Source organism: Hyla sarda, chromosome 12 (assembly GCF_029499605.1).
Source record: "Hyla sarda isolate aHylSar1 chromosome 12, aHylSar1.hap1, whole genome shotgun sequence".
Lineage (NCBI taxonomy): Eukaryota > Metazoa > Chordata > Amphibia > Anura > Hylidae > Hyla > Hyla sarda.
The window spans coordinates 69,927,336-69,954,052 of NC_079200.1; the positions used below are offsets into that span (position 1 = coordinate 69,927,336).

A 26,717-nucleotide genomic window follows, 5' to 3' on the forward strand; every position below is an offset into this window, starting at 1 on the left:
AATGTGTGTGATTATGTTCTGCAAGGCCTGGAACATGGGTCTGGTTGCTGTTGCTGCATCTGACAGCTGGGGCTACACACTTGTAGCACAACAGTAGTGAAAGCAACCATCCCGAGACAGCTGTTGTCCATAGGTTACATTCCCTTGCATATAATGGCAACTTTTCTAAGATTTTCCGTGAAGTACCATATTGCAGTAATGCAAAACATTTTTTGACATAGTTGCATCATAATCCTACTGTATATATATTACACTATCTTATTGCTATCTCACATATAGCTAGGAAATGGTTTAAGCAGTTGGGATATAGACAGAACCCTAGTATTATATAAACCATATACAATGTAAAATAGGACATCATTTTTATAGGTCCAGGATTCTGTAATAGATTTCTATAAAAGCACAGGAATCCCGGACATGGCAGGAAAGACTCAGTGCCTCTGTTTTCCCTGTTGATATCAGGGGATCTCCTCTGTTCCTGGAGCTATGTCTGGCATGCACCATGCTGGGTCCGTGCTGAGTCTATTCTTTAAGCTGCATTCTTCCCTTGAGTAAATCTTCCAGAATCGCTCCAAAAAAGGAGCCAAATAATTTCACCCAATTGGTCAGTTTACTGCTGTTCTCAGATGTACATTTGTACCTAGGCCCTGCATGAGGAAACTCTGAGACCCTTATAGGCATATACCAGTATTGTAAGTGGCACATCATAGGTGGGGGTCCTTGTACAAAGTTTGTGTTACCAGTATGTCTGTAGGTGATTTCTCTGCTATATTCAGGATCTGTGCTCAACCCTAGGTATATTTCATAGGTCCTTATTAAACATTTAAAGGGGTTATCCAGTGGAATTTGGTAACTTTTATTGTCCCCAGGCTGCATACAAAAATGACAAAAACTTTTAGCTCCCTTGCAGCTCCGGTATCGGGACGCCCCGTCCATGGCCAGTGTCTCTGCTTTCCCCTTACCTTCTGAGCATAGCGTTAGTGCTACAGTGAATTACCGAATTCCACTGGATAACCCCTTTAATAGCATGCATTAAATTTATTATCTGCATGTTTTTAATTTTTCTGTAAATGGTGAAAAAAAACGCAAATCTAGGCCACCTCCCGACCAGGTCTAAAAAACATTACTTCTCCTTTGGTGTTTTTGCAGGTGGTTTTAATTCTTTTTTGGACTTTAGCGATCCAAAAAAGTGATGGAGATACCTTTTTTAATAAAATTTCGTAGGGAAAAAAAAAGATACAGTAGTGATGGAAAATTTTTTATTTAACGAAAGTTATCTTTTTTATAACGAAATTTTTATGAATTTTTCAACAGGGATCAATTTATGTGTGCGGGCAGGGCACCAAAAATATAGCCAATAATAATAAAAATGTGTGTGTTTTTTACTTTTTTTTTCTTTCTTTTTAACATTTTTTAGGTAGTACTACTACTCCCAGCATGGAACACACTGTTCCATGATGGGAGTAGTAGTACCTGTACTAATTGACAAATCGCCAGTTGCGATCCTCCTGTATAATTTATAGATGCGGCCACCCGCTCTTCTATGGTCCCTTGCACTGCCGTATATATACACCTATTCATATTTCCCACAGAGAGCTGTGATTGGCCAGCTGGCTCCAGCCAATCACAACTCGGCGGGAAATATGAATAGAATAGGTGTATATATACGTCAGTGCAGGGGACCATAGAAGAGCGGCCGGCCGCATCTATACATTATACAGGAGGATCACAGTTGGTGTCAGGAGCGGCTCTGTACAGTGCTCGCATCTCTGCTTTGTTCTCCGGCCGGCCACTCACTCATTCATATTTCTCTCTGAGAGCAGTGATTGGCTGCCACCATCCGGCCAATCACCACTCTGGGCGGAAAATACACATCACTGGCCGGAGTACAGAGCAGAGATGTGAGCGCTGTATAGAGCCGCTCCGCATCTCTGCTATATTATGGACATCGAACACCCGGGGCAATATGTCTATTAGTACAGGTACTACTACTCCCATCATGGAACAGTGTGTTCCATGCTGGGAGTAGTAGTACTATTTAAAAAAATAAAAATAAAATAAAGAGAAAAAAGTGAAACACAAACACACTTTATTAAAAATGTATAAAATTTCGTTATAAAAAATAAAAATTTCATTAAATACATTTTTCCCATCCCTACTGCATCCTTTTTTTTTTTTTTTTTTTTTTTTACCCAGAAATGCATTTTCCACTCAAATGCAAGAACGTCAGATGCAGGAAATTGCACTGGCGTTTTTTCAGTGAAAAAAAAATTTTATTCCTAGCCATGATCTGAGAACGGGGTAGAAAATTATCTAGGTGCAGATCTGCGGGAAATTTATCATGGTCTCTGCGACAATATGATAAATTTGGATCAGCACTGCCAAAAAAAAAACGCATCTAGACAAACCCCCAAAATAATCTAGCCAAGACCATTATTGATAAATCTCCCCCACTGAGTTTAAATTTTTTTTTTTTACATTTTATAAGTTTTGATTGGTTGGGGTCTGAGTGTTTGAAAGAACGAGCTATAAGAAAGAGCATGCTAAGTGCGTTCTCTCCCGACTCTGTGCTTTATGACCAAGATGGCCTCGTAATGTATCTATTGGGCCATCTCAGTGAGTTTTCAGAGAGTGCGGGAAGATGCCTGACCGTTAAATACTTTTAGAATGCCCCTTGGATATGTGAAAAGTTTTTGGAAAACTCAGTGACATTTTAAGTATAATCTTTTTGTAATTTAACTTTTAAAACCCTTCGAATGACCTAAAATCATGTTTTAAGGCTGTGCACTCCTTACTTTACATTGTAGCAGAGTGAAATTTCTTCAGTATTGTCACATGAAAATATATAATAAAATATTTAGAAAAATGTGAAGGGTGTACTGTATCAGTATCTCACATACGTGAGTCCATCCCTAACTTTTTTGTAAATATTTTATTATATCTTTTCATGTGACAACACTTGACACTCTGAAATGACACTCTGCTACAATGTAAAGTAGTGAGTGTATAACAGGGTTTATTGTAATGTCCCCTCAAAATAACTCAACATACAGGCATTAAAGGGGCAAGATCATGCAGCGGTTCCACTCAGAACTGGCCTCATCATGCTTGACCAAAGAATTGAATTGTCCAATAATCCGATTTTTGGTGGACGGTGTTGTTCAATTTTAGCCACCCCTTTTGCTTATGTACGCCCATTTGTAGAGCAAGGTGGGAAAGTGTCTAAAACTCACAATAAATAATGCAAGCCTTTTTTGGGAGCAAATGGTGTCAGAATTCTAGCTCATTTGCAATACTGAATCTGTCCCATTATGTAACTCTAAACCGAATGACCATGGATTCAGGAGTTTGTCTGGCGCAGAGAGGAACCATCAGGCAGCCAAGTAAAATCAATGGATTTATTAAATGCAACTCGTTTCGCTGCGCGTGCGCAGCTTCATCAGGCAGTATGCCTGATGAAGCTGCGCACGCGCAGCGAAACGCGTTGCATTTAATAAATCCATTGATTTTACTTGGCTGCCTGATGGGTTCTCTCTGCGCCAGACAAACTCCTGAATCCATGGTCATTCGGTTTTGATTTTACTTTTACCCAGGAGGGCTGCAGTGGACCTTCTTTCTACATTTCTTCTGCATTTTACCTTGTTGTGTGTGTGGGCGCACAGCCAACTTTGGTAAGCGGCTTGGGAATTACCGTCCCCTACCCCCACTAACAAGATCTGCTGATCCCGCACATGAGGCGCCTTCCTCCCTCTCTCTAGATTATGTAACTCTAGGCAAAGACTCTAAATATTCTATGGATTTCTCGATGCAGGCTATAAGATCGTGTTTATAGGTGAAGCAGTACAGTGATCCCTCAACTTACAATGGCCTCAACATACAATAGTTTCAACATACAATGGTCTTTTCTGGACTATTGTAAGTTTAAACCAGACTCAACATACAATGACAATTTGGACAAAGACAGTCCAGATCTGTGAAACTTGTCAATGGCCGAAAGAACTGACCAATCAGAATGGGCAATTTGCTGGTAAAACACCTGCATTACTGAAGCGTATGCACTGACTGATGTCTGGTAGCGCCCCCTACAATACAGGGAGGTATTACATGTTCTGTACACTTTACCTGTACCAGGGTTATCTGCTCCTGTGGACACCAGGTGAGGGCAGCTCCATGTTACTTTTTTAGGACATTGCGTGTACTGTACAGGACCCCGAAGAATGTGCTCTACATAGACCAGTGTTTCCCAAGCAGGGTGCCCCCACCTGTTGCAAAACTACAACTCCCAGCATGCCCGGACAGCCTTTGGCTGTCCGGGCATGCTGGGAGTTGTAGTTTTGCAACAGCTGAAGGCTCCCTGCTTGGAAAACACTGAAATAGTGATTTACAGCTCCCAGCAGATCTTTCTTACTATTTTATGTAAGGACTTGCTTTATATATATTAGTTATCTACTTATTTTTCTTTAATTCTCACATTTTCCTATTTATGGATGACATTTTGGGGCTTTAGAACCAATTACCAGGTTTCCATAGAGTTCTGGTCTCAACATACAATGGTTTCAACATACAATGGTCGTCCCAGAACCAATTAATATTGTAACTTGAGGGACCATTGTATTATAAATATGCAGTAAAATATAATAACCCTGCAGGGTGTAAACTTCTTTTTTTTATCTGTTAACAGCAACACGTGGAGGCTCTGCCTTTGTCACTGAAAAGGATGTGTCTTCAGAACCAGGAGATGAGAAGTGAAATCACAGCATATCAGCAGGTGACAGTCTTCGCATATGGTGAATGGTTGTGTTTGATTAATATTACGTTGAATAATAAAGGGTTAAGGGCTATTTTACATATGTCATGAATTGATCAAAACTTGACTCAAGCTAGATATACACATAAGATAGCTGTAGGGACAACTTTTGTTTACAATTTCTTCTGATCCCCCCTCTCCTTTTGCCAAGTGTTTATGTGTTTGGGACAAAGGGGATGTAGGAAAGGCATTTTAAATTCAGCTTCTCCAGTTCATATCTCCTCCAACATCGTCTGCTGGGGGAAAGTTGAGAGTCCCATATAGACAATAGATGGTTGTGTCGCTGTAGAAGTCTGGTTTTGCTGACACGTGTCTGATATGTATGGCGGGCTTTTATAATACAAAATAAAACATTTATGGGGGTGGAAAAGATGTGTGTGTTTCTAGCTGGACATGCCTCTGATAACACAAATCTCAAATAATTTAACTTTATGTATTATCACCATATTTAGAAGCAAGAAAAGAGCCAGAGTCATTTTGTTCTGAATGTAAGACCTGCTGCTATGTCTTTAGCGTTACAATTATGGCCTCTATCAATCTTTTCTAACAGATGATTACAGGATTTCAGGATGACATTAAAAAGTTGCTGGAAACTGGAGATTCTCTTCGTAAGTCATGGAACAAGGAGACAGACAGACTTCACAAGGCGCTCCTGCTCAGCAGACCCTGGTAAGTGTAAAGTTTAAAGGGGTACTCCAGTGAAAAACTTTTTTTTTTTTTTTTTTTTAATCAACTGGTGGCAGAAAGTTAAACAGATTTGTAAATTAATTCTATAAAAAAAATCTCAATCCTTCCAGTACATACTAGCTGCTGAATACTACAGAGGAAATTATTTTCTTTTTGGAACACAGAGCTCTCTGCTGACATCATGACTACAGTGCTCTCTGCTGACATCTCTGTCCATTTTAGAAACTGTCCAAAGCAGCATATGTTTTCTATGGGGATTTTCTCCTACTCTGGACAGTTCTTAAAATGGACAGAGATGTCAGCAGAGAGCACTGTGGTCATGATGTCAGCAGAGAGCTCTGTGTTCCAAAAAGAAAATAATTTCCTCTGTAGTATTCAGCAGCTAATAGGTACTGGAAGGATTAAGATTTTTTTTATAGAAGTAATTTACAAATCTGTTTAAGTTTCTGGCACCAGTTGATTACAAAAAAAAAATTTGGGAGTTTAAAGTATATGGTTGGATTCAAACATGCAATAAGATGCCGTCCCATTATGGCACCCAAATATCTGCAAGAAACTGCACACAATAACGGTACGAAATGCAAAAATGTTTTCTTTTTTGGCTGTAGGTAATATAACACCTACCTTATTCTGTTTAACCCCTTAACGACTCAGCCCATTTGGGCCTTAAGGACTTAAGGACAATTTTATTTTTACATTTTCGTTTTTTCCTCCTCGCCTTAAAAAAATCATAACTCTTTTATATTTTCATCCACAGACTAGTATGAGGGCTTGTTATTTGCGCGACCAGTTGTCCGTTGTAATGCCATCACTCACTTTACCATTAAATGTATGGCGCAACCAAAAAAATACTATTTGTGTGGGTAAATAAAATAAAAAAGCGCAAGGTTTTCGTTTTCACCCCGTACAATTTACGGTAAAAATGACATGTGTTCTTTATTCTTTGGGTCAATACAATTAAAGTGATACCCATGATAACATACTTCTCTATTACTGTTGCGCTTAAAAAAAATCGCAAACTGATTAACCAAATTAGTATGTTTAAAATCCCCCTATTTTGAAGACCTATAACTTTTTCCGTATAAGCGGTGGTATGAGGGCTAATTTTTTGCGCCATGATCTGTACTTTTTAATGATACCATATTTGCTTATATAAAACTTTTAATACATTTTTTATGAACTTTTTTGGGAACAAATGCTATAAAAAAGCAGGTATTTTGGACTTTTTTTTTACGTTCATGTCGTTCACCGTACGGTATCATTAACATTTTATTTTAATAGTTCGGATATTTACTCACGCAGCAATACAAAATATGCATATAAAATATTTTTTTACACTTTTTGGGATGAAATAGGGAAAATGGGACAATTTACGTTTTTATTGGGGGAGGGGGGGTTTCAAAATTTTGTAACATATTTTTTTTTTTTTTTACTTTTTTCACTTTTATTTTTACACTTTAATAGTCCCCATAGGGGACTATTTATAGCAATCATTCGGTTGCTAATACTGTTCAGTGCTATCTATAGGACATAGCACTGATCAGTATTATCGGTCATCTTCTGCTCGATCGCAGACCAGAGCAGAAGACCCATGGAAGGCAGTGGAGGCAGGTGAGGGGACCTCCGTCTGCCGTTCTGGATGATCGGATCGCCGAAGCAGGACTGCGGGCGATCCGATCATCCATTTTAGTGACCGCAATTCTGCAGATGCCGTGATCTGTATTGATCACGGCATCTGAGGGGTTAATGGCAGATATCCGCGCAATCAGCAGCCGGGACCTGCCACGCATGATCCGGGCATCGCTCCGATGCTCGCGGAATGTACATTTATGTCCGGCGTCGTTAAAGGGGTTCTCCGGTGGAAACCGTTTTATTTAATTTTTATTTTTTTTAAATCAACTGGTGCCAGAAAATTAAACAAATTTGTAAAATACTTCTATTTAAAAATCTTAATCCTTCCAGTACTTATCAGCTGCTGTATGCTCCAGAGGAAGTTGTATAGTTCTTTTCTGTCTGACTACAGTGCTCTCTGCTGACACCTCTGTCCATGCCAGGAACTGTCCAGAGCAGGATAGGTTTGCTATGGGGATTTGCTCCTTCTCTGTACAGTTCCTGACATGGACAGAGGTGTCAGCAGAGAGCACTGTGGTCAGACAGAAAAGAACTACACAATGTACTCTGGAGCATACAGCAACTGATAAGTACTGGAAGGATTAATATTTTTAAATAGAAGTAATTTAAAAATCTGTTTAACTTTCTGGCACCAGGTCATTTAAGTATTGCAATATTGCATTTGTTTAAGGATTGCATGAGCACTTTACTGTGCCTGTTGTAATTGAACAATGGATATTTATAAATATACATTGAATAACATTATCTCTCTTTTGTCCAGTTGTTCGGCTAATGAAGATGTGGTCCTGGATATCCCCCTAAACAGACCAATGTATATCTAGTATCTGGTGCATGACACATTCTGTAAGCTGAAGACTTCATCACACCCTTCACATACAGTTACTTCTTAGACTGTGCTCTTCTACTGAACAACCCATGGAACATGATGATAAAAGGAGGACGTTGTATATATGTTGATGGATGTATGTGATGGTTAAAGTGCATGTCTGTAGAGGGGTCAGACAAAATAAGCATGGCATCATTTGAAAGATTTGGAAAGCTGGATGATAACCCATGTGGCAGCATAGTGACAAAATTAATCACCCAGTCTTCCTAGAGACAGACATAAATTAGAATTAATTTAATTCAGAATAGTACAACTCAAGACCCCCTTCTCTACCACCGTTAGGGGAGGGTGAGGAATTATTTTAAATACACTGAATGCTGATGCTACTGTTCTTAAGTACATGTTTAAATCTTTCTTGCACCTTCACCACAAACCTCTGCAGGACAGCGTGACCGATGAGAGTGGATGATAGAAAGTTGCAGTCTATCCCAATTGATGCCTGTAGAACAGGTTTTTATGAACGTGTAGGGGGAGGACAACGTTTGTGAAGTACATTATAAGGTGACATGGGATGTGCACTATTGGTAGTATATTGCAAACTACCCAAGGGCAGTAAGGGGCTAATTAACCTATGATACATACCAAACCCCAGGGCCGTGGCCCGGGATATAAACTCCTATTGTACCACCCCTAAAACTTAACTTTTACTGTGCATGGTTAAAATGGTAATCCCAATAAACAATAAGGTTAAAACTAATTAACAGGTGATCTTATGGTAAATACAGCATATCATGTCTGGCGCAGAGAGGAACCATCAGGCAGCCAAGTAAAATCAATGGATTTATTAGATGCAACGCGTTTCGCTGCGCATGCGCAGCTTCATCAGGCATGACAAGAGAAGGCTGGTAACAGATATATATACCTCCAGGAATTAACCATTAGAGTACTTTTTGAAAGAGTTGTTACATAAAATTACATATCCACATATGAATGTAACAATGAATGAAAAATATATAAATAGATATAAATAAATATAAATAGACAGACAAAAGTCACAAAAATAATAATAATGAAACAATAATGTAAAAGCACAATGGAATCATATAAACATATATATATAATATAATTATCGCATGTGGTGTGAATATACCACCACAAGCGACTCAAGCAATCACACCGCTTAGTCACCGGTGCGGCATTCAACAACGCAAGTTGGATATTATTTAAAAAAATATAATATAAAAGAATATGGACCTATAAGGTGCTATGTATGTTAGTTCAAAGAATAAAAAAATGATTTGTATATCGCTGCATTATTAAATGGATAATGATAGTATAAATAAAAAATAAACAGTGCGGTAAAACAAATCGCAACTGACCAGAGGGTGGTGTATGAACACTACTTAGAGAAAGTGAGAAAAATAAACTAAAATAACTAGTGCGGTATTGAATACAGCACCCGGCGAAAACGCAGGGTGTGAATATTCGTAAAAAGATCCAAATTTACAAACATTAAATAAATAAATAAATAAAAGATACAGAAGTTTCTGTATGCAGAAAGGAAGGAAAAACAGAAAACGGAACTTGGATAATAAAACATAAGGAATAATAAATACACAGTGGGGCGCTCCAGGGTGAACAGCACAGAAGGAACAACGAAAAAAACAGATCAAGGTATAATATTTTGAAGATTAATCCATTGGAAGAAATGGAAAGTTTTGAAACCCTAATTTATCAGATTATTTAACTGTATCGATACATTCATTAAAACTTTGAGGGTGCAAAGTATGTAGTTTGTGAATCCAGAAGGATTCACGATTATTTAATCTTTGTATTCTGTTAGGTAAATGAATGGGGATAGTTTCTAAAATAATTAATTTCAAAGTTTCGGTACTTTTTTGATGGTGGAGAGTGAAGTGTCGGGACAAACTATGCAACAAAAAACCATGTTTTATGTTCCATCTGTGCTTGTTCATCCTGGAGCGCACCGTTTGTGTGGTGCGGCCAACGTATTGGCGGTCGCAACCACAGGTTAATAGATAGCAAAAGTGGTGTCGCAATTTAGTGAATCTTTTATTTTAAATGTTTGTTGTGTGGAAAAGGAAGAAAAAGTATCAGTTTGGAGGATCCATTCGCAACAAAGGCAGCAACTTTTTTTTACAAGGGAAACAATATGGTTTAATGGAACAGGTATTCTGTGATGTAAGATGTTCGGAAAATCTACTGGGGGCTAATAAGTTGCTAAGATTTTTGGAACGTCTGTAGGTGACATTAGGAACTGGGGGAATTATTTGGTTTAGAATTTTATCATTTTGAATAATGGGCCAGTTTTTACTTAGTATTTTTCTGATATTAGATGCCTCAATATTGAAATTCGTAACAAAGTTATATCTAAAGGGGTTATGAGGCTGATTGGAACTAGATTTTTTGGAAATAGATGTAACCAAATCAGATTGTTTTTTTATCCTTCACCTTCATGTATGCCTTAGTTAAGAGCGATTTAGGATAGCCCTTCTGTATGAAGCGTTGTTTTAAAACCTCAGCTTGAGAAATAAAATCTGAATCAGAAGTACAGTTTCTGCGAATTCGTAAATACTGGCCGAATGGCACCCCTCTTAGCCAGCTTGGATAGTGTGCACTGTCGAACTGTAAAAAACTGTTAATATCAACAGATTTGAAAAAAGTCTTCGTGGAAATAGTGCCATCGACTGTTTTATGGATATCAAGGCCTAAAAATTTGATGGAGTTTTCTGCATAATGCATAGTAAATTTTATGCCCCATGTATTAGTATTCAGCTCATGTACAAAGAGGTCAGCTTCATGTTTGGTACCTACCCAGATCAAGAAGAGGTAGTCTATATAACTACGAAAGAAAAAAAAAAAAAATTTTAAGTCTGTTTTTTTTTCTTTCGTCGTTATATAGACGACCTCTTCTTGATCTGGGTAGGTACCAAACATGAAGCTGACCTCTTTGTACATGAGCTGAATACTAATACATGGGGCATAAAATTTACTAATTTACTATGCATTATGCAGAAAACTCCATCCAATTTTTAGACCTGGATATCCATAAAACAGTCGATGGCACTATTTCCACAAAGACTTTTTTCAAATCTGTTGATATTAACAGTTTTTTACAGTTCAACAGTGCACACTATCCAAGCTGGCTAAGAGGGGTGCCATTCGGCCAGTATTTACGAATTCGCAGAAACTGTACTTCTGATTCAGATTTTATTTCTCAAGCTGAGGTTTTAAAACAACGCTTCATACAGAAGGGCTATCCTAAATCGCTCTTAACTAAGGCATACATGAAGGTGAAGGATAAAAAACAATCTGATTTGGTTACATCTATTTCCAAAAAATCTAGTTCCAATCAGCCTCATAACCCCTTTAGATATAACTTTGTTACGAATTTCAATATTGAGGCATCTAATATCAGAAAAATACTAACTAAAAACTGGCCCATTATTCAAAATGATAAAATTCTAAACCAAATAATTCCCCCAGTTCCTAATGTCACCTACAGACGTTCCAAAATTCTTAGCAACTTATTAGCCCCCAGTAGATTTTCTGAACATCTTACATCACAGAATACCTGTTCCATTAAACCATATTGTTTCCCTTGTAAAAAAAAGTCGCTGCCTTTGTTGCGAATGGATCATCCAAACTGATACTTTTTCTTCCTTTTCCACACAACAAACATTTAAAATAAAAGATTCACTAAATTGCGACACCACTTTTGCTATCTATTAACCTGTGGTTGCGACCGCCAATACGTTGGCCGCACCACACAAACGGTGCGCTCCAGGATGAACAAGCACAGATGGAACATAAAACATGGTTTTTTGTTGCATAGTTTGTCCCGACACTTCACTCTCCACCATCAAAAAAGTACCGAAACTTTGAAATTAATTATTTTAGAAACTATCCCCATTCATTTACCTAACAGAATACAAAGATTAAATAATCGTGAATCCTTCTGGATTCACAAACTACATACTTTGCACCCTCAATGTTTTAATGAATGTATCGATACAGTTAAATAATCTGATAAATTAGGGTTTAAAAACTTTCCATTTCTTCCAATGGATTAATCTTCAAAATATAATACCTTGATCTGTTTTTTTCGTTGTTCCTTCTGTGCTGTTCACCCTGGAGCGCCCCACTGTGTATTTATTATTCCTTATGTTTTATTATCCAAGTTCCGTTTTTTGTTTTTCCTTCCTTTCTGCATACAGAAACTTCTGTATCTTTTATTTATTTATTTATTTAATGTTTGTAAATTTGGATCTTTTTACGAATATTCACACCCTGCGTTTTCGCCGGGTGCTGTATTCAATACCGCACTAGTTATTTTAGTTTATTTTTCTCACTTTCTCTAAGTAGTGTTCATACACCACCCTCTGGTCAGTTGCGATTTGTTTTACCGCACTGTTTATTTTTTATTTATACTATCATTATCCATTTAATAATGCAACGATATACAAATCATTTTTTTATTCTTTGAACTAACATACATAGCACCTTATAGGTCCATATTCTTTTATATTATATATATTTTTTGAAATAATATCCAACTTGCGTTGTTGAATGCCGCACCGGTGACTAAGCGGTGTGATTGCTTTTAGTCGCTTGTGGTGGTATATTCACACCACATGCGATAATTATATTATACATATATGTTTATATGATTCCATTGTGCTTTTACATTATTGTTTCATTATTATTATTTTTGTGACTTTTGTCTGTCTATTTATATTTATTTATATCTATTTATATATTTTTCATACATTGTTACATTCATATGTGGATATGTAATTTTATGTAACAACTCTTTCAAAAAGTACTCTAATGGTTAATTCCTGGAGGTATATATATCTGTTACCAGCCTTCTCTTGTCATGCCTGATGAAGCTGCGCATGCGCAGCGAAACTCGTTGCATCTAATAAATCCATTGATTTTACTTGGCTGCCTGATGGTTCCTCTCTGCGCCAGACAAACTCCTGACTCCCTGGTCATTCGGTTTTGATTTTACTCTTACCCAGGAGGGCTGCAGTGGACCTTCTTCTATATCTCTTCTGCACTTTACCTTGTTGTGTGTGGGCGCACAACCAACTTTGGTTAGCGGCTTGGGAATTACCGTCCCCTACCCCCACTAACAAGATCTACTGATCCCGCACATGAGGCGCCTTCCTCCCTCTCTCTAGATTTCACATCCGTCTCCAGATTAGAACACACCCTTTCTCTGTTGGGACGGATTTTGCTAATTTCCTGAGTGACAATATCAACAAAAATGTCAATGTTTGGATAGCCAAATCCAGCAAAATCCGTCCCAACATAGAAAGGGTGTGTTCTAATCTGGAGATGGAGGAACAGGTAGCCCTGACTACTTTGAGGGATAATGACACCATTGTCATAAAGCCCAGTGACAAGGGCGGCAATGTGGTAGTTATGGAAATACTTAGTAGAAAGATATCAGGGATCTACCCATCACAGATACATAAACTGCTCCCAATCATAAATCATATATGGAAAAAAGTAAATAAAACTTAGCTTTTAATTCTCTCACTAAAAAGTAGTAGAACATATACTTATATAAGAATACACTTATATGTTCTACTACTTTTTAGTGATAGAATTAAAAGCTAAGTTTTATTCACTCCCCCTTTTTTCCAAATGTGGTAGTTATGGACAGAAAGGAATATATTAAAATGGCAATGGCCCTACTGTCGGATTCAACAAAATATGAAAAGTTTCCATCGGACCCTACGACAATTTATTTGCAGGAGTATAAGAATTTGTTAACATTGGCTAAAGAGAATGGTCTTATATTCGAGGATGAGTTCAGAACCATGTACAATCCCCGTCCAACTATAGCCCCTTTCTATTCACTTCCTAAGATACACAGGTCCACGGTGCCCAATAGGGGGAGACCTATTGTCTCGGGTAATGACTGCCTCACACAGGGTGGTAGTTTCTACATAGATCACGTTCTTTGTCCTTTTGTCACTTCACTTCCCTCCTATCTGCGACACACTAAAGATACCGTTTTGAAACCGATAGATATCATGGTGTTATGGACACTGAAATTATGTGTTTTTACATCCATTGTTTCCATGCAGTATACATTTCCCTGCCCCCACGGTTTTAGCTTGGTTTAGCCACAGCCACAGTGGGCGGGGCTAAAGAACCTGTTTTTCCAGGTTATGTGAGGAGAGTAGGCCAAAGGGGTGGGGCATTAGGGGATATCACAGGAAACCACATAGCCTTTGGGCCTCTTTTGCTTGGGAATTTCGTTGAGAGAGGAGCATCCTGCTCTTTAGCCTGGGATGGATAAGTATATTGGTTGTATAATTTCTACACTAAATATTCACGTATCACTTGCGTAGATTCCTGCTAGTTTGCTAAACATAGAGTATGTACTATTGTATTAATGCTTGTATGTATGTCTTATTTGGTTTAGCTAATTAATGTTTTTATTAAATGTTATTAACTTTGCTGGTTACCGAGTGATAGTTAATTTGGTGGTATACACTGCCGGTACAAGACATTTCTGCCAAAATACCTTGTACAATTATTTCATAGTTGTACAAAACTTAATCAGTGTTTCTGGGTGTTTTACAAACATATTTAGGACCTATAAATTTAGCCTGAACTTCCTGCTTCCGTTTTCATATAGTTGGTGCCATTTTGACTCCAACAAAGAGAGCACATGGTCGGGGGAGGGGCATGTTTGTTTTACCCTAATTCTAAAATCACAATTGGTGTAGCATGCAGGATTGTCCACAATAAGTGGAGCTGCAGACAGGATTATCACCTTTAGAACCGCAACAAATGGCGTAGTCGGCAGGATTTTGCCGGAAATTGAGTATTGGCAGTTAATAACCAAGTTGACAAAAATAGTTTAATTACTTTTCTAATTTGGTGTATCTTTTTGATTACATTAGTATATGTTCCCAGTGTAATTGAGTGAGTCTACAAGAGACTTATTCTTAAACTGTGACCTAAGGATTATTGCCTTAGACAGGAGGAAGCCCTTACAGATTTTGTTGTATGATACAATAGGTTAATCTGTTTAGATGTGGTTATCACGTGTAGCACTGTACTAGTTATACAGGATTCTCATAGACTGTTGCTTTGTGTTCCTTATTTAAGGGTAACTTTTATTGCATACATGATAGTTATTTAGTGATTTGTCACTGGTAATTAATAGCATTGCTTTTCTAGGTAATGGATGGTTTTATTGCATACATGATAGTTATTAGACACAGACTGTAAAGCATATTGAAAGTCTCCTGTTGTACATGTGTTGTTAGATTGTGAGTGTACCCTTAGTTGTGTGAGCTGTAACTCTACAATATATATTTTCAGTGCTTCACTAGTGAGAGGGCATACACACTTGTGCGAGATACCCCCAGTGTAGCCTGTATGTGTTAGTGGTACAATAAGGCTTACTGCAAACACGTGTGATTGTCCTGCCATCTGCTGTTGTTCAGAATGAGTTTCCTTAGGAAGAAGTTTTGTGCATTGATGGAGGATAGAAGGCCCAAATTTGGGGCTGTACCACATTGGGCTACCACTATGGGAAAATGGAGTGTTGTAGCAGAAGAGCTTGTACGCTATGGTGCACCGGTTTACCCAGAGATGGGGGATGAGATAGGAGGTATGGCTCTGAAGCTTGATTTAGGGGTTTATCCCAAAAATGAGAGCCGAGCTGCGGCTGAAGTGGGCTGGACTTTGTTACATGCCCTAAAATGTGAGGTGCAGAGAAATGAGGAACTTGAGAAAGAGTTGCAGACAAAAACACAGATGATTCGTGATAAAGATAAGCAGATTTGCATGTTGGAATCAGAGTTACTGGAATGGGAGAGCCAATGTATAGATACTGATGAAAAATTGTCTCAGTCTTATGCTGAAATCCAGGAGTTGAGGAATGAGATTGGTAAAAGCGAGTTCCCCAAAATGGTGTCTGGTGTGGCCTCTTCCCACAATTCACAGCCACATTTCACAGCAGATTTGCCCTCTGAAAAGGTCTGTGTTTCAAGTGCAAATAAGGGGGCGCTAGAGAGTGAGATTGTAGAAGTTCCCAGTGTTGGTTCTCAATTGTGTAATAAACAGAAATTGAATAACAATAAGGGCAAATACAAAGCAAATTGGAGAGGTTTAAGAGTTGTTAGAAGTGTGTCTCTGGCAGTGAAGCGGTATAGATCAGCTATGAAAAATGAGACCCAGATAGTAAATACGGCTAAAAGGGTAAAGTCTTGTTTTGCATGTGGTGGTTCAGGCCATATAGCTAGATATTGTAAGGCACATGGTAACAAAACGAAACACTGTTCAGCTAAATGTACTACATGTGGTCATAGTGGCCATATCTCCACAAGTTGTTATTCTACTGGAAACATGATGCAGAGGGAACCAGGTAAATCCAAACAGACTGGGAAGGGAAATATACATTCTTCCTCCAAACAACACTTTCCAGAGAAATCTCTCAGCTTCCCATATAAACCTCATCTGTTTAATCCTATGAAAGATGACATTACAAAATACGTGTTCAAGGAGTTGTGTGCACAGGTAGCAATATTCTTACAGAAACCGTATATACAGGTGGAGGATCCCATGCCCCCTGTTGGTCAAACGGGGGAAGGGAGACTAAAGAGTGAACAAGGGCCACCTTCCTTTTGCATGTAAATAGTGTTCACTTGTTTTGTCTTTTGGGGAAAAATGGCGGTACATAAGATACTGACTAAACTTTCTTTCTGCCCACTAGGGCCATACCATAGGCTTACTTGTAAAAATGACAATTCATTTGTTAGTTTAGGGTTGACATTTACAGGAGCCTCCCCAAATTTGTGGGGAAAACTAATTAGGAAGAAACTAACTAACCACTTTGATTTATTTATTTATTTTTTCAAGAGGTGGGGGAGGTTTAGCAATAGCTATTCCTCCCACTAGAAGGCAATATGCCTAGAGGGACTGAGGTAACACTCACACTCAAATATTAGTTAGCAATGGTCGGAATAATGCTGGGAAAGTGAGTGTGGATATGCAGAGTGGAGTTCAACTGTGTCTAGTGTTGGGTTGTTCCAAGGTTCACTGATCAGCACAGGCAGATAATCTCTGATGGGCCTGGAAATACTAAAATTGTATTGTTGGAAAGTGACTCTAAACATGTTTATTTTCCATTCAGCAGATTAGTGGCAGTGTAACCCCGCTCAACCCATGGACCTCCAATCAGAAGAATCCAAGCTCACCACAAACAGATGACCAGATGACCAACGCTTCTAATGGAGTGAAGAAGGCTACCTATTCCCCAGCATCCCGTGGTTGGAAGATGACAAGGATCAAGTCGTCAAGACTGGGTTTGGATGACATCGCGAGACAGGAGAACCCAGAACCAAAGAATTCCCTCCAGCATTTTGGAAAAGGCTTTTGGACACCACAGAGGACGCTTTAAAGAAACTGTCTGAAGAGAAGCTACAAATAAGGGCTGTAGCTCTAACAATCTCCTAGCTCTAGATCCTTGCTGCAGCTACATAGTGAACAATGAGGGCGACATTAACCATCATCAATGTAGACTGGCAGCGATCAAAACTCCATGGAACACCAAACACCAGATTATTTGGGTGGATGGGGAAACTGGGGGAATATAATTACTTTGTATTTCTTTGTTTTATGGAGATATACATGTTGTATGTTTGGTAAACTAGCAGACATGGAATTTAGGGAATCACCTAACATTCGTCAATTATGATGTAAAAGCAAGAGGTGGAATGTTATGGACACTGAAATTATGTGTTTTTACATCCATTGTTTCCATGCAGTATACATTTCCCTGCCCCCACGGTTTTAGCTTGGTTTAGCCACAGCCACAGTGGGCGGGGCTAAAGAACCTGTTTTTCCAGGTTATGTGAGGAGAGTAGGCCAAAGGGGTGGGGCATTAGGGGATATCACAGGAAACCACATAGCCTTTGGGCCTCTTTTGCTTGGGAATTTCGTTGAGAGAGGAGCATCCTGCTCTTTAGCCTGGGATGGATAAGTATATTGGTTGTATCATTTCTACACTAAATATTCACGTATCACTTGCGTAGATTCCTGCTAGTTTGCTAAACATAGAGTATGTACTATTGTATTAATGCTTGTATGTATGTCTTATTTGGTTTAGCTAATTAATGTTTTTATTAAATGTTATTAACTTTGCTGGTTACCGAGTGATAGTTAATTTGGTGGTATACACTGCCGGTACAAGACATTTCTGCCAAAATACCTTGTACAATTATTTCATAGTTGTACAAAACTTAATCAGTGTTTCTGGGTGTTTTACAAACATATTTAGGACCTATAAATTTAGCCTGAACTTCCTGCTTCCGTTTTCATATAGTTGGTGCCATTTTGACTCCAACAAAGAGAGCACATGGTCGGGGGAGGGGCATGTTTGTTTTACCCTAATTCTAAAATCACAATTGGTGTAGCATGCAGGATTGTCCACAATAAGTGGAGCTGCAGACAGGATTATCACCTTTAGAACCGCAACACATGGTAATGGACTCCACTGTAATAACAAATCTAGACGTAGAGAGTCTCTACAGTAATATACAACATCAGTTGGGTCTAGAAGCGGTCTCCAGATCCTTAAGCACAAAAAGTACACTTTTTTACAGGCACAACCAATTTGTTTTGGCACTACTTGAATTTATTCTTACTCACAATTATTTTCTTTTTAATGGCACTTTCTATCACCAAACACAAGGCACCGCTATGGGGGCTTCTTGTGCACCAAATTACGCTAATTTATTTTTGGGGTGGTGGGAGAGCACGTTTGTTTTTTCTGATGAGTTGAGTTTTTACACGGAGCACATTTTATTTTATGGACGTTAAATAGACGACGTCCTGATTTTGTGGGACGGGCCATCCAATTTGTTTCAAGAATTTACAGGAAAATTGAATAACAACAATATTGGTATGACATTCACCTCGAAGATTGGAGGTAGATCCATTAACTTCCTGGATCTCAGAATCTACATCGATGTACAGAACCATATCCAGACAGACATCTATCGTAAGCCCACCTCCACCAACTCACTCTTGCACTGGGGTAGTTGGCACCCAGATTCTCTCAAAAAGAGTATGCCGGTCGGCCAAGACCTCAGGGCAAGGGGGAACTGCTCTGAAGAGGCTGGCTTTCAAAAGGAAAGCTCCAATTTATTTCAGAGATTCAGACAGAGGGGTTACCCTTGGAAATATCTGAAGCAGGCATACCACAGAGCATGTGACTCTGAAAGAAATAATCTATTAACAGGATCGAGAGTGGCGGACACATCAAAGAAAGTGAGATGTATTGGCACTTATGATGGCCACATTGACTAAGTGATGTCTATTCTGAGATGCCATTGGCACCTGCTGTCAAGGGACACAGATTTGTTAACGCTTATTGGTAACACACCTAGTGTGATATTTTGCAAGGGCCCTAGTCTTAGGGACCAGTTGGTGCACAGCCACCTAAAACTGGGAGTAGTGGTGGCCCCTGGCTATCTAGTGGGACAGTGGGCACATATCCTTGTGACCACTGTAGTTTCTGTCGACATGTCAAGAAGACAAAGGAGATTGAGAATCCCATAGATCATCTGGTTTATGAGATTAGACAGTTTATCAATTGTGGATCACTTAATATTATCTATGTTGCCCGCTGTTCGTGCCCCAAAATCTATGTGGGGAAAACTACTCAGGAATTTCGCCGTAGGATATCACAACACCTGAGCAATATTAGGACAAACAATGATACCCCCTTAGTGAGTCACATTCTTGCAATCCACAATGGCAGGTTACAGGATTTGGAATTTATGGGACTGTGTCAACTAAAGCTTGGTCCCCGAAAGGGGAATATTGACATTCGTCTTTTGCAAGAGGAAGCAAAGTGGATTTGGCGACTACACAGTCAAGCACCATCAGGCATAAATGAAGGCTTCTCTTTTGCAACCATTTTATAAGCTATGGGGACTTTATGTCTCCATGGCACATATGCATTTTCACTTAGTCCTTTCTTTTTCCCAATTAGTATTTTTAGGCAGGCTGCTTTAGATATATTATGTAGGATTTATACATTCATACTATTTTGGAGTCTGGACCACATCCACTGTTTGACTGTGTTGGGGTCACATGTAAAGTAACAATTAGAGGTGCAATAGTACTATGATAGATGGTTAGTCACATAAGGGCTCACTTACTCAGGATATACATATCCTCAATATATCCCCACACATCTTGTTTGAATAGTTATTGTGTAATTTTATGTCTGATACTTGTCTTTGTTTGCACCCCATAATTGTAAGCGCTGCGAAATCTGTAGGCGCTATATAAATAAATAAAATAATAAATTAAAAAAATAAAATAATATATGACATCATTAAGAATAAGTACTGCTAAGTGAGTAGAATAAAATGGAAGGTATCCTTCCATTTTCCAATAATACAGTACCGTAATTCTTTTTTTTAAGGGACAGCTATTATATAATCACTAATTCGGCTTTGCATGTCAATTTACAGTGTGAACATCAGTTGCCCTTGAAATGTATCTGAGATGATCTGAGATGCGTATACAATACAGTAATAACTAATTCTGTTACGTCACACAATAGACATTTAATGTCTTCGTTCATAGGTGTGAGAATATTTATTATAACTGACTGTGCATACGACCTCAACACATATGGTATCTGCCCCCAGTCCAGAGTGTAGATCACTACTATGTAGTACTTATTTGTGTTATGGACTGTATATAATAAAGCATTTGAGACATAGAAACAATCATTTTTTACATTGGTGGTCCATACATTCTAGTCTTCTAATCTATATAGTTTATAAGATCCACACATAATGTAAACATAGTGGTACCATTGCTGTCTGATTCTAAGTGTCAACACATGCGCAGTTCCTTTGCCGAGGCGGCTCCCGGCTAAGTACTAGTGCGTGCGCAACATCTACCAATTTGACAGATGAAAAGAGAAGTTCTCCGTGCTGCAGAACTGACATGCGCGGCGCATATGGATGATATAAGTACCAGGGATCGGGGCATATCAGTGACAGAGGGTGATGAATGGAAGTCATCCTCTGATGTCAGTAGCCTTTTCACCATATGATTGGTGAGACCTGGACCAGCACACATGAGAATGATTGTGAACGCTGCAGGACTGGTAGATTAGGTAGCAGAGGATGTTACATTTATTATGATTGGATAGAGATGTTGGTCCCAGGAAGATGATGTCACAGGGATGGTTTATAAATACCCTTGTCGCCATTTTGTAGCAGCCATTGCCATAGCCATCATTGCCTCTTGAGAAAGCCGTTGATCCGGCGAAACATGTAGAGGCGGCAATAGTGTTGTATTTTAAGTGATACCAGAGTGATCGGGTGTTCAGCGGCCACTGCAGGGCTGCATAATTTTCCCTTGGAGAGTCCTCTCTAATATGCTGTATTTACCATAAGATCACCTGTTTATCAGTTTTAACCTTATTGTTTGTTGGGATTACCATTTTAACCGTACACAGTAAAACTTAAGTTTTAGGGGTTGCACAATAGGGGTTTATACCCTGGGCCACGGCCCTGGGGTTTGGTATCATACAGTATGGGTAGTGTCACTATTCTCTGCCAGACATGACATCTCAAACTATATTTACATTTAATTAACCTATAGAATCCCTTTGTCAGGATCCGGACTGGTATGTGGAGAGGACACGGGTGGTGGATCCTCTGTGTCAGTGAGTTGATGGCGAACGGAATCTAAGGGGTTACTGGTTTCCACCAGAGCCCGCCGCAAAGCGGGATGGACTTGCAGCGGCAGGTAACCCCCAGATCGTTCCACCCGATAGCAACTCAACCTCACTGACAGCTGAGACAGGCTCGGTACACAAGGACAAGGCAAGAGCAAGGTCGGACGTAGCAGAAGGTCTGGGCAGGCAGCAATGGTTCGTAGTCAGGGGCAACGGCAAGGGTCTGGATACACAGGCAATGGAACACACAGAATGCTTTCTCAGGGCACAAGGCAACAAGATCCGGCAGGGACAGGAAGGGGAAGTGGGTGTCACGATTCGGCTGGCTGGAGGTGGATCCTCTGTGCCAGAGAGGGATTGGCGTGGACCGTGTCGGTGGACCGGTTCTAAGTTGCTACTGGTATTCACCAGAGCCCGCCGCAAAGCGGGATGGTCTTGCAGCGGCGGTAGCAACCAGGTCGTATCCACCGGCAACGGCTCAACCTCTCTGACTGCTGAGATAAGCGCGGTACAAGGGAGTAGACAAAAGCAAGGTCGGACGTAGCAGAAGGTCAGGGCAGGCAGCAAGGATCATAGTCAGGGGCAACGGCAGGAGGTCTGGAACACAGGCTAGGAACACACAAGGAAACGCTTTCACTGGCACAATGGCAACAAGATCCGGCGAGGGAGTGCAGGGGAAGTGAGGTATAAGTAGGGAGTGCACAGGTGAGGATACTGATTAGGCCTGCTGCGCCAATCAGTGGCGCAGTGGCCCTTTAAATCGCAGAGACCCGGCGAGCGCACGCCCTAAGGAGCGGGGCCGCACGCCGGGACAACACAGACGGGGAACGGGTCAGGTACGGGAGCCGAGATGCGCATCGCGAGCGGGCGCGTCCCGCATCGCGAATCGCATCCCGGCTGGGAGTAATATCGCAGCGCACCCGGTCAGCAGGTCTGACCGGGGCGCTGCGAATGAGAGAACGCTGCGAGCGCTCCGGGGAGGAGCGGGGACCCGGAGCGCTCGGCGTAACAGTACCCCCCCCCCCCCTTGGGTCTCCCCCTCTTCTTGGAGCCTGAGAACCTGAGGATAAGACTTTTGTCCAGGATGTTGTCCTCAGGTTCCCAAGATCTCTCCTCTGGGCCGCAATTCTCCCAGTCAACTAAGAAGAATCTTTTACCTCTGACCGTCTTGGATGCTAGAATCTCCTTCACCGAAAAGATGTCAGATGAACCGGAAACTGGAGTGGGAGAAACAACTTTGGGAGAGAAGCGGTTAAGGATGAGTGGCTTAAGGAGAGAGACATGGAAGGCATTGGTAATACGGAGAGAAGGAGGAAGAAGGAGTTTGTAAGAGAGGGTTGATCTGGCACTTGATTTTGAAAGGACCAAGATAGCGTGGTCCCAGTTTATAACTGGGGACACGAAAGCGGACATACTTAGCGGAGAGCCATACCTTTTCTCCGGGAGCAAAAATGGGGGGAGTTCTTCTTTTCTTATCAGCAAATTTTTTCATCCGGGATGAAGCCTGTAAAAGAGAATTTTGGGTTTCTTTCCATATGGTGGAAAGGTCTCGAGTCACTTCATCACCAGCGGGCAAACCAGAGGCCATGGGAGTGGGGAGGGGAGGAAGAGGGTGAAGGCCATACACCACGAAGAATGGGGATTTAGCAGAAGATTCGGAGACTCTGAAGTTGTATGAGAATTCGGCCCATGGTAGAAGATCTGCCCAGTCATCCTGGCGGGAGGAAACAAAATGTCGCAAATAGTCACCCAGGACCTGATTAATTCTTTCTACTTGCCCATTGGATTGGGGATGATAAGAAGAAGAGAAGTTTAATTTGATCTTGAGCTGCCTACAGAAGGCCCTCCAGAATTTAGACACAAATTGAATGCCTCTATCCGAGACGATATGCGTGGGCAACCCGTGAAGGCGAAAAATGTGTATAAAAAATTGCTTTGCCAACTGAGGCGCCGAAGGAAGGCCTGGAAGAGGGATAAAATGTGCCATCTTGGAGAATCGGTCAACGACCACTCAAACAACTGTGTTGCCACGGGATAAAGGCAAGTCAGTAATAAAGTCCATACCAATCAGTGCCCAAGGTTGTTCAGGAACAGGCAGAGGATGAAGGAGACCAGCAGGCTTCTGGCGAGGAGTCTTATCCCGGGCACAGACAGTACAAGCCCGCACAAAATCAACAACATCAGTCTCCAGAGTAGGCCACCAATAAAATCGAGAGATGAGTTGAATGGATTTTTGGATGCCAGCATGGCCTGCGAGGTGGGAGGAGTGTCCCCACTTGAGAATCCCGAGGCGCTGGCGTAGAGAAACTAAGGTCTTCCCTGGAGGAGTTTGTCTGATGGAAGCTGGAGAAGTGGAGATCAGACAGTCCGGAGGAATGATGTGTTGCGGAGAGGCTTCCACTTCAGAGGCATCTGAAGAACGAGAGAGGGCATCGGCCCTAATGTTCTTGTCAGCAGGGCGAAAATGGATTTCAAAGTTAAAACGGGCAAAGAACAACGACCACCTAGCCTGGCGAGGGTTCAGCCGTTGGACAGATATGAGAGATTCTTGTGGTCAGTGTATATAATAACTGGATATTTGGATCCCTCCAGCAGGTGCCTTCATTCCTCAAGTGACAATTTTATGGCCAGTAATTCTCGATCACCAATGGAGTTGTTTTTCTCCGCCGGAGAGAAGGTCCTAGAAAAAAACCCACAAGTAACAGCATGCCCGGAATAATTTTTTTGTAGAAGAACTGCTCCAGCTCCCACCGAGGAGGCGTCTACCTCCAATAAGAAGGGTTTAGAAGGGTCAGGTCTGGAGAGTACGGGAGCAGAAGAAAAGGCAGACTTGAGATGTTTAAATGCGTCTTCCGCTTGAGGAGACCAGGACTTAGGATTGGCGTTTTTCTTGGTTAGAGCCACGATAGGAGCCACAATAGTGGAAAAGTGTGGAATAAATTGTCTGTAATAATTGGCGAACCCCAAAAAACGTTGGATAGCACGGAGTCCGGAGGGGCGTGGCCAATCCAATACGGCAGATAGTTTATCTGGATCCATTTGTAGTCCCTGGCCAGAGACTAAGTATCCTAGGAAAGGAAGAGACTGACATTCAAAGAGACATTTTTCCATTTTGGCATAAAGTTGATTGTCTCGAAGTCTCTGAAGAACCATGCGGACATGCTGGCGGTGTTCTTCTAAGTTGGCAGAAAAAATCAGAATATCGTCCAGGTAAACCACAACACAGGTATATAGAAGATCGCGAAAAATTTCATTTACAAAGTCTTGGAAGACGGCAGGTGTGTTGCAAAGGCCAAAGGGCATAACCAGATACTCAAAGTGTCCATCTCTGGTGTTAAATGCAGTCTTCCATTCGTCCCCCTCCCTGATGCGGATGAGATTATAAGCACATCTTAAGTCCAGCTTGGTAAAGATGTGGGCGCCTCGTAGGCGGTCAAAGGGTTCCGAGATAAGAGGTAGGGGGTAGCGGTTTTTTACAGTGATTATATTAAGTCCGCGGTAATCAATGCAAGGGCGTAGGGAGCCGTCTTTTTTGGAGACAAAAAAAAATCCAGCTCCGGCAGAAGAGGAGGACTTGCGGATAAACCCCTTTTTTAAGTTCTCCTGGATGTATTCCGACATGGCTTGAGTTTCCGGAGCAGACAGAGGATAGATTCTGCCCCGGGGTGGAGTAGTACCTGGGAGGAGGTCAATAGGACAGTCATAAGGCCTGTGAGGAGGCAAAGTCTCTGCTTGTTTTTTGCAAAAAACATCAGCATAATCCAGATAGGCCTTTGGAAGACCAGATACAGGAACTACAGAGTCTACGGGGGAACTACAGGGTCTTGACTGTGAGTACTGGGAGCCGGTTTAAGACAGTCCTTGTGGCAAGAAGTACCCCAGTTCTTGATTTCCCCTGTGGTCCAATCAAGGGTTGGGGAATGGCGTTGAAGCCATGGTAATCCAAGAAGGATTTCTGAAGTGCAGTTAGAGAGGACCAAAAATTAAATTTTTTTGTGATGGGGTCCGATGCACATTAAGAGGGGTTCCGTGCGGTAACGCACGGTACAGTCCAATCTTTCATTATTAACAGAGTTGATGTAGAGGGGTCTGGCGAGACTGGTCACCGGGATGTTGAACCTGTTGATGAGAGAGGCCAAAATAAAGTTTCCTGCAGATCCGGAATCCAAGAAGGCCATAGCAGAGAAGGAGAAGGTAGTAGAAGACATCCGCACAGGCACAGTAAGACATGGAGAAGCAGAGTTCACATCAAGAGCTGTCTCACCTTTGTGCGGAGTCAGCGTGCGTCTTTCCTGGCGAGGACGGATAGGACAATCCTTCAAGAAATGTTCGGTACCGGCACAGTACAGGCAAAGGTTCTCCATGCGGCGTCGTGTCCTCTCTTGAGGTGTCAAGCGAGACCGGTCAACTTGCATAGCCTCCACGGCGGAAGGCACAGGAACGGATTGCAGAGGACCAGAGGAGAGAGGAGCCGGGGAGAGAAACCGCCTCGTGCGAACAAAGTCCATATCCTGGCGAAGCTCCTGACGCCTTTCGGAAAAACGCATGTCAATGCGGGTGGCAAGATGAATAAGTTCATGCAGGTTAGCAGGAATTTCTCGTGCGGCCAGCACATCTTTAATGTTACTGGATAGGCCTTTTTTAAAGGTCGCGCAGAGGGCCTCGTTATTCCAGGATAATTCGGAGGCAAGAGTACGGAATTGGATGGCGTAATCGCCAACAGAAGAATTACCCTGGACCAGGTTCAGCAGGGCAGTCTCGGCAGAAGAGGCTCGGGCAGGTTCCTCAAAGACACTTCGAATCTCCGTGAAGAAGGAGTGTACAGAGGCAGTGACAGGATCATTGCGGTCCCAGAGCGGTGTGGCCCATGACAGGGCTTTCCCAGACAGAAGGCTGACTACGTAAGCCACCTTAGACCATTCAGTTGGAAACTGGTCCGACATCATCTCCAAATGCAGGGAACATTGCGAAAGAAAACCACGGCAAAACTTAGAGTCCCCATC

The 26,717-nt window shown here is 41.1% G+C and overlaps 2 protein-coding genes across 5 annotated transcripts in view; one reads left to right on the forward strand and one right to left on the reverse strand.

Annotated features, from left to right (window-relative positions):
- Positions 1 to 8,721, forward strand: part of C12H20orf96 (chromosome 12 C20orf96 homolog) — a 45,445-nt gene extending 36,724 nt beyond the window's left edge. For 2 of the 4 annotated variants that reach the window (XM_056547433.1, XM_056547434.1), the window contains exons 8-10: positions 4,682 to 4,768; positions 5,358 to 5,476; positions 7,887 to 8,721. In XM_056547433.1, coding sequence (XP_056403408.1) covers positions 4,682 to 4,768; positions 5,358 to 5,476; positions 7,887 to 7,947 — 267 coding nt within the window. In that variant the 3' untranslated portion in view covers positions 7,948 to 8,721. The remainder of the gene's footprint in view (positions 1 to 4,681; positions 4,769 to 5,357; positions 5,477 to 7,886) is intronic. The other 2 variants (XM_056547432.1, XM_056547435.1) reach the window with 1 other exon arrangement.
- HCK (HCK proto-oncogene, Src family tyrosine kinase) overlaps positions 1 to 26,717 on the reverse strand; it is a 358,121-nt gene that overhangs the window by 275,419 nt on the left and 55,985 nt on the right. The gene's annotated exons all lie outside the window — the stretch shown is intronic.